At 40.4% G+C, this 12,476-nt stretch overlaps 1 protein-coding gene across 1 annotated transcript in view; it reads left to right on the plus strand.

Moving 5' to 3' along the window:
* ATRN (attractin) overlaps positions 1 to 12,476 on the plus strand; it is a 157,292-nt gene that overhangs the window by 125,417 nt on the left and 19,399 nt on the right. The window contains exon 27 of the mRNA XM_037387983.1: positions 11,199 to 11,306. Coding sequence (XP_037243880.1) covers positions 11,199 to 11,306 — 108 coding nt within the window. The remainder of the gene's footprint in view (positions 1 to 11,198; positions 11,307 to 12,476) is intronic.

Raw genomic sequence — 12,476 nt, forward strand, 5'->3', positions numbered from 1 at the left:
TGTAGAGAAGCAAGTCCTGTGTGCCACAAGCATGACTGCACGTTTCTGGGGTTTTCTTGCTGTGATTAGTGCTAAAACCATGGAAGGACGAGCCATGTATAATGTACAAATATAGCAGAGGCTATAGCTGGGCTGCGCCTGGGACTACTTTTAGGAGCTTTGCCTTGTGCAATCTGTTTACTTGCATACAAAATGAGAGAAGCCAGACTTTATTCAAGTGAGTCCATGTGCACATTCTAGATGTAAGTGTCTATACATTGTCACTCGAGACCAGGTATCTTTTTTTAAGGAGCAAGGTGTGTTTCTCCCCTGCTTTGGGATTTTAGGGTGAAATCTGCCCATTCCCACAGATTTTTCTCCCAGCTGTCCTGTCAGGATGGAGCTCTTCGCAGCTGCAGGCACCTAGCCATGTAACTGTTCTGTTCAAGGGTGTTTTATTCGTACGTAGTAGTTGATCAAGAGTATTCTGGGGATTAATTTTTACAGTGCTTAAATTCTGTGCAAGTGCCCGTTTCTTGCATATCTTCAAAAATCTGTATCTGGTTGTACTTCCCAGTGCAGTAGTGTGGGAATAATATAAATTTATTCAATTGGAGGATCTCCTTTCTTATAATGAAGCAGGACTGTGTCTGATAACTCTTCTTCTTTCTGCTTCAGATGTTTTTGCTTATACTAGTGAACTCAAATGCATAGTATAATCAGTGGTTTTCAAACAGATAACCCTTAATCTTTGAAATAATTTAAGTCTTTGAGGTTTTCTATATTCTCTGAAGGTAGATAAATTTTTACTAGGGTGGCTGATTTTTCCCATCTCACTTTCTTGGCAGGAAGGTAAGCTGGAGTCAGCATAACATTCCCAGGAGCCATCCTGGGGTTAAATGTTATCTAGGAACGTATAAGGAATACAGACTGAAAAGTAAATACTGTGGTTTGGAGCCCAGTTAAAATATTTTAGCAGTAGCCTAAAAGAAAAATGTCTCTATAAATTAAGTTAGTTTCAGTCTACTGCATGTTTTAAGGAAAAAAGCTGGAGTGCTAGCAACATATTGGCATGTTTTAGTCTAAATCCAATTTACATGTGTGGCTATTTGACAGGCAGTTCATCAGTGTGTTCTGTTCCTGGCAGATTCCTGTCTTTCACTGTTACTTGTCTTGCTCCTTCTTTTCATCTAGTGACTCTTATCTTGTAGTTCATAGATCTCTGCTATTGCATTCATCTTTCACTAAAAATACTTGTGAATCCTGAGGCAACTGTTTGAAATGTTTGCCATGCCGTTATTAGATATAATAATCAAGATTGTATCCAGAAACAAAAGTCCACCCAGAAACACTTTGACCTTTTGGTGTTATCTAAGATGATTTTACTGCTTGCAGGGGTTTACTTACATGGACTCCCAGTAAATCCTGGCAAGGCTCTCTTTAAACATTAATGCTTAAAATAATGATTAGTAGCAGTTTGCTACACTGCAAATTTTAAGTGTACAGAAGTTCCCCCTCTGTTCTGGGGATGTTTCTGAAGCATGTGATTTTTAGATTTGCCATTCTTCTTTCCTTTGGAGGTGGCTGTTCTCTTTGGTTTTCCTCAGTACCCTTACAGGAGTCTTGGGTCACAAAGTTTGCAGGTTGGATTGGGAAAAACAGATTTTGTTTTACCACCCCCCCCCCCCCCCCCCCCCCTATAAACTACTGACACACTGATGGAGATCACCTCTTCCACCTCTTCCCACCATCTTGCAAATCAGAGGCTGTGTGAAAGGAAATCCGATTAAGCAGCAGTTGCAAGACACCCAATTCAGACAGCATATTGTAAACTTTAATATATGCTGCAGCCCTGGAGGAAGATATTTCTCTGGTTTGGGCTATATTTTTAGAAGTAGTCAAGTTACAGTCACCTGTCTCCCATGGGTTGTGCTGTAGTAATTCTGTGCTTATTCTCTAATCTGAACCCAAAAGTAAGTAAAATATAATGTAGTCTGCAGGTAATTCCCAGCTATCAATCACTCCTGCTTCCAATATGGGCGTTGCAAGTGCCTAACTTCTTGTCGCAGTGCAGAGTGAAAAGTAGATAGCTGAAGCTTAATCTGAAGTATGCATAGGACAGAAAAGGGACTGTGTTGGAAGGTCTAGTAGTCAAAATTATTCAGACGGTATTACTTGGAAAATGTGCTGGGAGAAGTTGTACAGCTGTGCTTGGTGTACCAGGTTAGTGGAACAGATTTGGCTGAAACTAAGTTTGCATTGCTCCTTACTGAGAAAGCAGCGTACTACAAATCCAGAATCCACATCGGGATCTTGTAAAATATGTAGGATTCTCTGGACATTGGGTTTTTTTTTCATTTCTGTAGCTAATTCTCTTTGACCAGCTGCTTGCACGTGTCAGTGCTGATGTTCCTCAGTCTTCTGGCTGAAGGGTCTTTTGGGTATGCAAAGATGGCGCAGCAAATGTATAGTTGTAGGCGAATGAGTTTGGAGGATAGAGCAAAGGTTCAGGCCTTGCAGAGTGTAAAACTTGACCTGAAGTAAAAATGGGAACAATTTGTGTTATATTAGGTGTGGAAGAGATGGGATTGTAAATTGTGTGTTTATTCCCTCTCCAGTGAGCACCAAGTTTAAGTATCTTCAGATGTCTTGAAGAGGGAAAATGGAAGTAAAAAGGCAGCTTTTATTAGGAGGCTTAGGATGAGGTGAATGACATCAAGAAACAGGATTAGGAAAACTTTCTGTCTTGCCTCTAGAAAATGACACATTACATGCATCAAGGTGGTAATAGAGAATAATGCACAAAATATGAGTGGTGTTAGAAATTTAATATGCTCATTTGCTGTTGTGAATTTTCTGTCCCGTTATTTTATTTTAGCGTCCAAATCCTGTTCCCTTCACCCTCAGTCTGCTTTGTCTCCTCCACTTTGAGCAAGAAATAGCTCTTCTTAACATTTCCAGCAAATGTAGCATGCATGGTGATTTGGCCAACCCAATGTAACTGTCTGCACGAGGGTCAGCTGGGTTGTTGTCCATGCCCCGTTGGGATGTGTTGGGAGCGTCAATGCCAAGCATGTACAGACATAACTATAAATTTGGGTGTCTAGAGCTGAACTGCACCCTTAACATACATAAAATTGTCTACATTTTGCCTCCTTTCTTGCCAAGACTATCCAGGACTGAACATTTTTACTTTGTGCACTGCCCAAGTTGTTCAGGATGGGTTTTGTGTATTGATTTACTGCAGGGATTATCCTCCTTCTTCTTGACCTCATTGCTGAAACCTTTGTCCCTCTCAAGTGTATTCAAAATGTAGCAGCACTTCTTTTTTCGCTGACATCCTCCGCTGTAACATCCATGAACACTGAATGCCATTTAAGCAGGTGGATTTCTGTGTTCATTTTTACAGTGAAGACTTTCCAAGGGATGTGTGCTTTGTATTATTTATTGCCCTGCCTTCATTTTCTTCCCCCTTCCTGCTGTCACCTGTTATTATTTCATTCTTCTCATATCTTCTCTCTTAGACTGTGATTTAGGGTATCCTTTGTCAAAGAAAAGGATTCAAGATTGGAATATTTTCAAACAGTAACTGTAAATCAGGATCTTCATTGCTGTCTAGAGTCCCCAGTGGTGTTTTGGAAGGATATGGTATCAGCCTTATGCTGGAACATTAAAAGGTCAAGTTACAAAAGTCCCTAGATCTGGGCAGTCCCAGATGCTTTGGAGGGCTTGTAAGAAATGAGATGCACTGGTGCTGAAATGTGTTGCTGTATTCTCCAAGCTCCCAGCAGTCATTTGGCATGTAGACCTTCTTGTTCGGTAGTACTGACAGCGCTGTTCAGTGTCTGTCAGCAGAGAAGAGAATATTAACTTGTTGTTGGTATAGTTTGTAGACGAAACACGAATTGGAGGAGTGAAAAATCATGGCAAGCAGATAACTTCTAAGGAGATCTATATTACATGGTTAGCATACTCAGCTGTCTCATTACAGTGTGAAACATAAACCTGTTTGTATTATTTTAAACAGTTAAAGTGGGTTTACTTATCAGAATACCTATTCCCTGGACAATACCCCAGAATGATGGTGGCTGTGGTGATGTAATAACTGTATGTTAATTCCCAGTTCCTGCATTTATAAGTAGAGTAATAAAGTATAAAATGTAAGTAGAGCATAGTGTTAGTATTAATCTGTAACCAGTTGTTGGAGTACTGGGTCCACTCTGATCTCAGCAGTGTCTTGGGTGTTGCAGATGGTACAGAACAACACTGCAAGATTAATTTGTTATCTGGAAGATAAGCAAGAGAGTACAGCATCACAAATTACTCATTTTATCCAAGGAAGAACATATTGAAATTTGATGATGTGAGTCAGTGTCTGTGAAAAGGAATCATAGAAGATTCATGACGGGATGAAGGTCTGCTAAATGATCAGCCAAAGGCATAACACCCAGTGTCTGCAACTGGGGGTAAAAAAGTCAAAAGCAGTTTTGTTTTTCTCCTCCCTTTAATGGTGAGAGTAGCAATGCCAACAACTGTTGTTTTTTTTTTCTTTAGAAACAAGTCTCTCAGAATATGACTGCTTTTGGAGGGATCTTTTCTAGGTCAATCACATGGTGTGATTTGGTGCCTTATACAGTGCAGGAGGTCAGATCAAATAATCATAACTTCTTGCTATTCCTAAATTTAAAATCTGTGAATGGGAACCAACTCATAGAGCCTGTAGGCTTTTTCCAAAATACAAACATCGTGTGCTCTCTGTGGTGATTTATGTGGCTTTGGTCACCAAGAGAAGGAAATTGTAGCAGAAATAAGAGATGCCCCAAAGAGGAATAACATCCCAAAATATTAACGTTGACAAGAGATTCAAGCTTAGGGGAAAACTGATGGTCCGTTTTTGTTTGAACACACTACTGTCACTTCTGTGCCTAATTGAGCTCATCTCTGGTTGAACTTGCAGATGGCCAGTTACAGCTGACTGTTTGTGGCTTTAATATGTCCATGTAGGACACCGTCATATCAGGTTGGCAATTGCATACACAGAGTGGCATCCAGCTGAGCTCTTCTCACATAGTCTTTAGTGGTGTTGCTGCTAGAGAATTAAGTTGGCTTTAGTATATCCCAAAAAAGAACTGTTGGCCAGTGTTTGTGATGATGAAGCTCGACTATCAAGTCTAGCACTAGGGGAGTTCAGCCTCGTTTAAAAAAATCCCACAACAGTGTGTGTGTTGAAGCTGTTGCCTTTTCAGACTCTTAGATCTCTCTCTGACGATAGAAGGCGGTGGTACAGGTATCTAATTTAGCAATTTGGAAAAATCAGGGAGAGAAGCAGTGTTATGTAATTATGCTAGAAGAGCTGTAGTCAATCAAAGGTGCGCTCTGCTGTTGTGTAATTATCTGGTATTGTGTGTGGTTTAGTCTGCATGGACTATATACTTCTGGTCCTTTAAAAAGAAGTGATATCTTACTCTTCTTATTAAAGGTCAGGTTTTCTGTGCCCTCCTACTGGGCATAATTATGATGAATAACTTACTTATCTTAATCAGCCCTGAATTAAATATCTTCTGTCATTTCAGCATGAGGCAACTTCCCAGCAGCTTTGCTTTCTGGTTTGTTATAGTTCTCAAGTGTGGAAATGCCTGTTGAGAAGCATTTGAACATTAATTCTCTCCTCCTCTCTCTTTCAACATAGCCTGCAAAGTCAGTTACAAAACTAATTAGCTAACATTAATATGTGCACTGCTCTAGGGGCTTAAAAACTTAATTTTCAGTGATGATGGAAGCGTCAGAGAAAATTGTTTGTTTGTTGACTTACATGGTAGTTAATGTAATTGTCGCTAAATGCTTTAAATCACTTATTTCTGAGACAATGTGGCTTATCTTTATGCAATATTTGTATCTTGTATGTTTATTTCTTTGCTGATGCCCCATTTTATTTTGTAGGTCTTACTGTCTTCCCCTCCTTTCTCCCGAGGTCACCAAGTGACTATAATGTAAAGCAAAGGTTCCCACAGCAGGATATGTGTGTTACCTCAAAGTAATGCACAGCGATGCCTCAGTTCAGTGCTGGCCATGTAAACACACAGCTCCATCTGGCTGCCACTGCCACAGGGAAGGACACCTTTTCCAAAGGCCCTTGGGTGATGTCCCCTTCCCACACTGGCTGTCAGCAGCCTTTGAGCTGTGCCTTGGGCAGATCTTCTGGGACAGGCTCTCCGGACAAGGTTTTCTTAGTTATGCCTGGAAAACAGGTAGTTGATAATTTCTGTGAATACACAAATACGTATTAGTGCACGCATGGGATGAGCTGCCTTCTGAATTCAAATGAAACCCTTGGAGCAATCCAGGATGTGCAGGAATAAGCTCAAAATGCCTGTCTACAAGTGCAACCGCTCTACCCAGTATGTTTTGGAAGGGTAGGAGTGCTCTCCATCCTCTGACCTCAGCAAAGTCGCTGTGACTCCAGTTAGCAAGTGGCCAGGTCAGAACTAATAAGCTTTGCTGGGTGAATTTTGTTACCCTTTGCTTTGTGTATGCAGTGAGACCTTTAGGTATTTGATTAAATTGTGTGTTTTATGCACCTTGGAGGGAACTTGTAAAAGGACTGACACACATTAATAACTTCGCAGAACTGGTTAGGAGGAAGGAGATATCTTTGTTCTGATTCTGTACACCCTCTGGAGCCTTGGGGTGGGGTAGGGGTGGGGCTGTCCAAGGTTGCTGAATCTGTGTTGGAGAATCTTTAGTGCTCTGTGTGGTAGGAGCTGCATGCTTGATACAGGAAAATCCCAAATACTCTCTTCTGTCCCCCAATATTATTTTTTTTTCAGAATGTCTTAAATTGATTTGTACTCTGGTTGTTGTTTCCTTATCTTCTTTATCCTTCTTCTCTTTCCATGACACTGGAGCTATTGCTACTTTCTTTAGGCTTGCTGCTGTTTGTGAGATCCCTGGGTTTGGCCCATTGGACCAGTTTATCTTTGCAATACAGGTAGGGTAGTGGTTCAGAAACACACAGCTGATTTCACAGTCTCCTGGGTTTTCAAGTTGGTTGTGGACAGCGTGGAGAACACAGGTAGTGATTTTTCTTGCTCATAAGAGAGTGAACCTTGATTTTTCTGTGGTGGTACAGAAATAAGACAGTAGAGAACCAGGTCAATCAGGGGGTTGATCGTAGCTTTAGCTTTGGAGCACCAACTCAAATCCATTTCAGCCTCAAAGGTTGCAATAGGAATCCTCGAGGGATGGCCTTTAAGCCTACTTGTCTCATCAAAGGAAAGGAATGTGTTCTTCTAAATCCAAAATGTTGTCTCCCAAGTAGCTACTCCCCAGAGGTATACTTCTAAAAACAACAAGCTATGGGTCCAGAAAGACCTGAATTTCAGAAGTACCTTGAAGGATTAGATCTACAGATTTCCAGGGGAAAAAAAACCCTGTTGATAAGACTATTGCTCTTTTCTGGCTTCCCTTATTAAAGTTTACTTCCTTTTGACCGTAGGCTGGTGTAATGGTACCAGAGGTTCGTGCTGATACCCTGCCTGAACATGTCCTGTCTGCTGGAAGTAACTTGGATGCCTTTCCTGGGGGGTCCTACTTGCTTTGCTTTTAGTCTGCCTTAAAGTGGAAGCTCATCCGTGCCCATTATTCACTTAGCACACCCATGGTTTTCTCCTCCTTGGGTTCCTACTTTTTTCCTTCTCACCACTGTTGAAAATTAAGTGGAAATACTCATGTAAAAACTTGAGTTCGTTATAAGCTCTAGATAGCTCTTGTGTTTAGCTTTTTTTAAAGCCATTCTTTATAAAGAGCAAATAAAATCCAAAACATGTAGCATTCTTCTGGAAAAATCAGCATCCTTACATGGCTGAAAATATCTGAGCCCCATCCGGAAAGCTGCCATAGCCCTGTGCTCATAAAAGAGGCTCTGCAGGGGGCAATTGCCGAGATGGATGGCAGCGGGATGGTTATACAGAGGCTGGTGACTGCTTTATTATTGTGAATAAAATGTTCGGGCTTTTCTTGTCAGAAAACACAGCATAGGTTATATTAGTCAATTAACCTGGTAACCTGAATAGCTGTTTTTCTTTTGCGTGAGAGCCTGTGCTAGTGCATGAAAAGGGTTTCCTCAATTCCTCTGGCAGTTTTTCTCCCATCAGTAACACACTATTCATTTTGGATTATCCATTCCTCATACATGTATGAATTTAAAGAATCAAGGGTATGAAACACTGCATCTCTGCGCCGTTCGCTTCTGGATCTGCACCTGCAGTCCTGAGCCAGCTTGGCTGATCTTTTTCTCTTCCACTGTAGACTGCTGAGTTTGTTTGTTGTCAGGTTCTCTTAGTGTCTGGTTGCACCAAAACCTTCAGGCATTGTTTCAAAACTTCCCATTCTGTGATTGCTGTAACTTTTGGGGTTTTTTGGATGGAGTTTTTCTACTGATAGTGAGGGAAAAATAATAAAAGAAAATCAATGCAAATGAAAGTTGTGCAGATTCTCATAGTTTGTGGTTACTTAAATATTAAAGGCCAGTGGTGTGTTCCTGTACACGCTTTTTGATGTGTTTTTATTGTAAGCCTGTCAAATGTTTTGCCTTTAAAATCCTCTTCAGACCAAAGTGATTTAAAATATTCCCAGGTTGTCCTATTAGTTGTGTGATCTACAAACCAAAGGTTTGCTTTGAAAGAGTTTTGAGGTTCGTTATATTAAATCTCAGCAAGCCAATCATTAGGAATGAGGGTAAGCCAGGTTCTGGTGTATCGTGATGTTAACTGCTGCTGATTTCTAATGCCATGCTCAACGTCTTGGCTAGGGAAATGCCACAATTTCTCCCTTGCAACGTAATAAAGCCTTTTAATTAAAAATTTGACACACCAAACAAATATTGAAGGATAGATACGCACACAGGTTAAACATGCACAGTGCATGCCTTGGGGGAAGGAGTGACATTCTGGTCACAGAACAATTATTTCTCAAATTTATTCTTAATTTGGGGGCGCGGGTTTTGTAATGTGACTTGTGCTACGGCAGAAACTGGTGTTAGGGAAAGGATGCTTCCTTGGGCATTTGCTGCTTTGGTTGCCATGGACCTTTGGTTTTACCTGGTTTGGCCACTGTGACAGCTTTGGGACAGCCCCGAAAGCGATGGCTTTCCATGGCCAGTTCAGAAAAAGAAGACAATAACATCGCTGTCAGCATTGCTTTTCCCACTGCTTGCGTTATCACACATCTCTGCCTTCGCAGCGCCGCTTGGGGTTTTATTTCTTGAAGCTACTATTGACTTCAGTAGGAGTCATGTTGCCAAATTGCACATTTTCTTTAGCAAACTCAACTTCCTTCAAAGAGCTAATAGCTTTTCGTTCGTAAGTCTTTTGGACATCTTCATCAGGACAGCTTGTTCTTTGATTTTATAGCCACTAAACAAAGCGCTTTATGATAGCTGAAGGGGACAATTGCAGGAACAACCACCCAGCAATCTGTTTCACACTTGCTTTAGTCTGCAATCTGCTGGTGTGCTTTAAATATTCGAAAACTCCTTGTGTTCTTTTACCCAAGTATGAGTTACGAACAAGTTTGTTTGCAAATGCTTAGTGCAGCTCCATTTGTGTGAATTCATCGCAGTTTTAGCTTTGTGACAGTATCTACAATCTGCTTTGAAATGCCCTTTTTTGCTTCCCCCCCCCCTTCCTTTTACCCCCCGCCCCCTTCCTTTTATGGCCATGAAATTGTATATTTTTAAAATGAACTGAGAATCATAGAGGCTTATAGACATGCCCCCCCAGCTTGGTTGCACTAACTTCATCATGCCTTCCTGCCACCTCGTCTGAGCCCCAGGCCTACAGAGAGTCTTCCAGTTTTCCGCACAAAAAATCCCAAGCACCAAACCAAAAGCTGGCATGGCAAAGAAAAGACCACAGCAGGTTTACAAGTTCAAGAAAATGGTGATTTAATTATTTTGTCTGAACGAGTTGCATGGTGGATAGCAGCATCTTCCTTTCGCCTGTGTGCTTTGTCCCTTCTGCTGTGCTGGACGAGGGCTATTTTGGGGCATGAGGCATTTTGTGGCATTTAGCACTTTTTCAGTGCTTTAAATGATCTGTTAGTGCTCAGAGCATCAAATTGCCTAGAATTAATGGAGAAATGGTAATGGCAGGTGGTGATGGTGGAAAGTAGAGAGGGCATTTTGTGGTGCCCCAATCTAGCTTAAAAATAGGGTATAACTGCAATTGCTGCAGCGAGGTAGTAATGGTAAACATGTAAAGCTGTGCACAACAAGTGGGTTTTTAGGCAGTTGCTGCATTTAAGGATAAGGCTGCTGGTTTTTTATACACTGTACAAAGTATATGCCTCTTCCCTTACTAAATACAGGCACCGAGTCACATCAGACCCATTGCTTCTGGGAATTAGGGTTATGACTTCTGCATCCACTTACAGATTGTGTAGGTTGCCATCAGTATTAGAGATTAGCTGCCAAAGCCAAAAAGAAGCGTGTCCACAGCTCAGCTAAAATTGAAATGCTGTTTCCAGCCCAGCTATATAAGAAGTGCCTTTTTTGTGTGTCAAAAAAAGGGAGCTGCATCGTAATGCTTAAAATTGCTTAAGAGTACAATAAAAAGATGTCTTGCGTTATGAAGGCTTGCAGAGATTTACCCTGGAAAAGGTTTTCTATTTTAATAAAACATATTGCAACAAGGACACGCTTGCTGTTTGATACATTTGCTGCATTCAGAAAGGAAGCAAACAATAAAAAACGATGATTATTCACTAGACGCCTGACAGCATTTTGCTAGTGCTTTTATAAAAAATAGCAAATTCTTCCTGACAGTAGTTACAAACTGCTGCTAGTTTGATTTTAAAATGGTTCCCACAAATCCCTATGGAGTCCTGTCATGCCCCAGACAGGTGATGACAACCAACTAGGGTATCACAGCTTAAAAAGTAACTAACTTCTTTATGGAGGCTTAAGCAGATGCATCTTCCCTCAGAAATGAGGCAGGCTAAGACTGTGCGTGTAGCTTTACTTGCAATAACCTGTTAAGTTGCAATAATGTGAATATTTACAATTATCTATCTGTACCCCTAAGCCTGTTAAAACACCAGGAGGCTATTTTTCCATAGCGATTGGTATCGCTTCGTATTGGGTGAAACCTCCCAGATGCGTGGTTTTTTCATCTTTGTGTTGGAACAATATGATAATAATAATTTTCTGTTTATTAAATTAGCAACTACTCCGTGAGATGCAACAGATGGCAAGTCGCCCCTTCGCCTCCATCAACGTTGCCTTAGAAACAGATGAAGAGCCGCCAGATCTCATTGGGGGAAGCATAAAGGTGAGAGATGGTGCTTCAGGATGGTCCTCACCACAATTAATCATGAATGCTTGTTTTAAACTTTGGTTAAAACAATAATTCCAAATCCTCTATTTGTTATATACCTGCAAGAAACTGTAAATCCAGGAGGACCAACAAATACCATTTTCATGTGCTTGTATCCCTGTAGGTATGCAATTACAACTTTTGGGCTGCGTTAGATAAAAGTTACACTATTTGTAGAGTGTGAGATTTTGTTTGCCTTGTTAGTTTTTATGCCTTGCAATAGAGAAGAATGCAGCTTTACACAGTAGAACATTTGGTTAGAAATAGCTATAGGTGCTGCAAATAGAAACTATTCTTCTGTGATAACTCAAAGGAAACAGAAATATAATCATGTTTGTGTACTGTAATAGTGTTAACCCATTTCTGATGATAAATATGTTCAAATATACCTTGTGATGCGCAAATAGGTGTGTGGAGGAATCATTGTCTTGTACCAGGCTGGCATGTTCTGAGACGCAATGCATTGTATTTTTAGGAAAAGTATATTTTAGAAGAGACTAATGAGTTAAAAGATATTTTTGATGTGATGCTCTGACTAGCAGACTTGTATACAATGGGAAAACATTAAGGGCTTGAGAACACTAATGATTTTTTTTTTCCAGTCTAAGGTAGCTCTCTCGTTTAATTTATATAGACTTCATTTTTTTGGAAGTCATCCACATTAGTCCAGGCACTAGGTTTCTCACTTTCTATTACTGTGGCAAGAGAGCAAGTTCGGCTTTTCAATAAAAAAATGTGTGTGTTTTAATTATTGTAAAGCACATGAAAACAACCTGACCCAAGAACTTCTGTTTGCTGAGTAATAATATTTAAGTCTTGGCCTTAGTATTAGAAAATGCCACAATTAACGTTGACTTGTATAGGTTTAGCTTTCCTTTATTTATGTGTGAATATAGTCTTTCATGGCAAGTTGTAATACTTTTTCCAGCTGATTGGTGTCCTGCACTGTGTTCTGGATGGACACTATGTAGAAAAAGCTTTTCAACATGTTTTCTTAGTTTCATTATTTGTTCTGGTTATTTTACCATGTTCCTTCCAAGCATTTAGTCACAAGCTTGAATGATTCCTATGATCACCCCATATCTGAATGCTTCCTGAATGAATTATTACCTTTCTCTGAAGTGA

Source organism: Falco rusticolus, chromosome 1, assembly GCF_015220075.1.
Source record: "Falco rusticolus isolate bFalRus1 chromosome 1, bFalRus1.pri, whole genome shotgun sequence".
Lineage (NCBI taxonomy): Eukaryota > Metazoa > Chordata > Aves > Falconiformes > Falconidae > Falco > Falco rusticolus.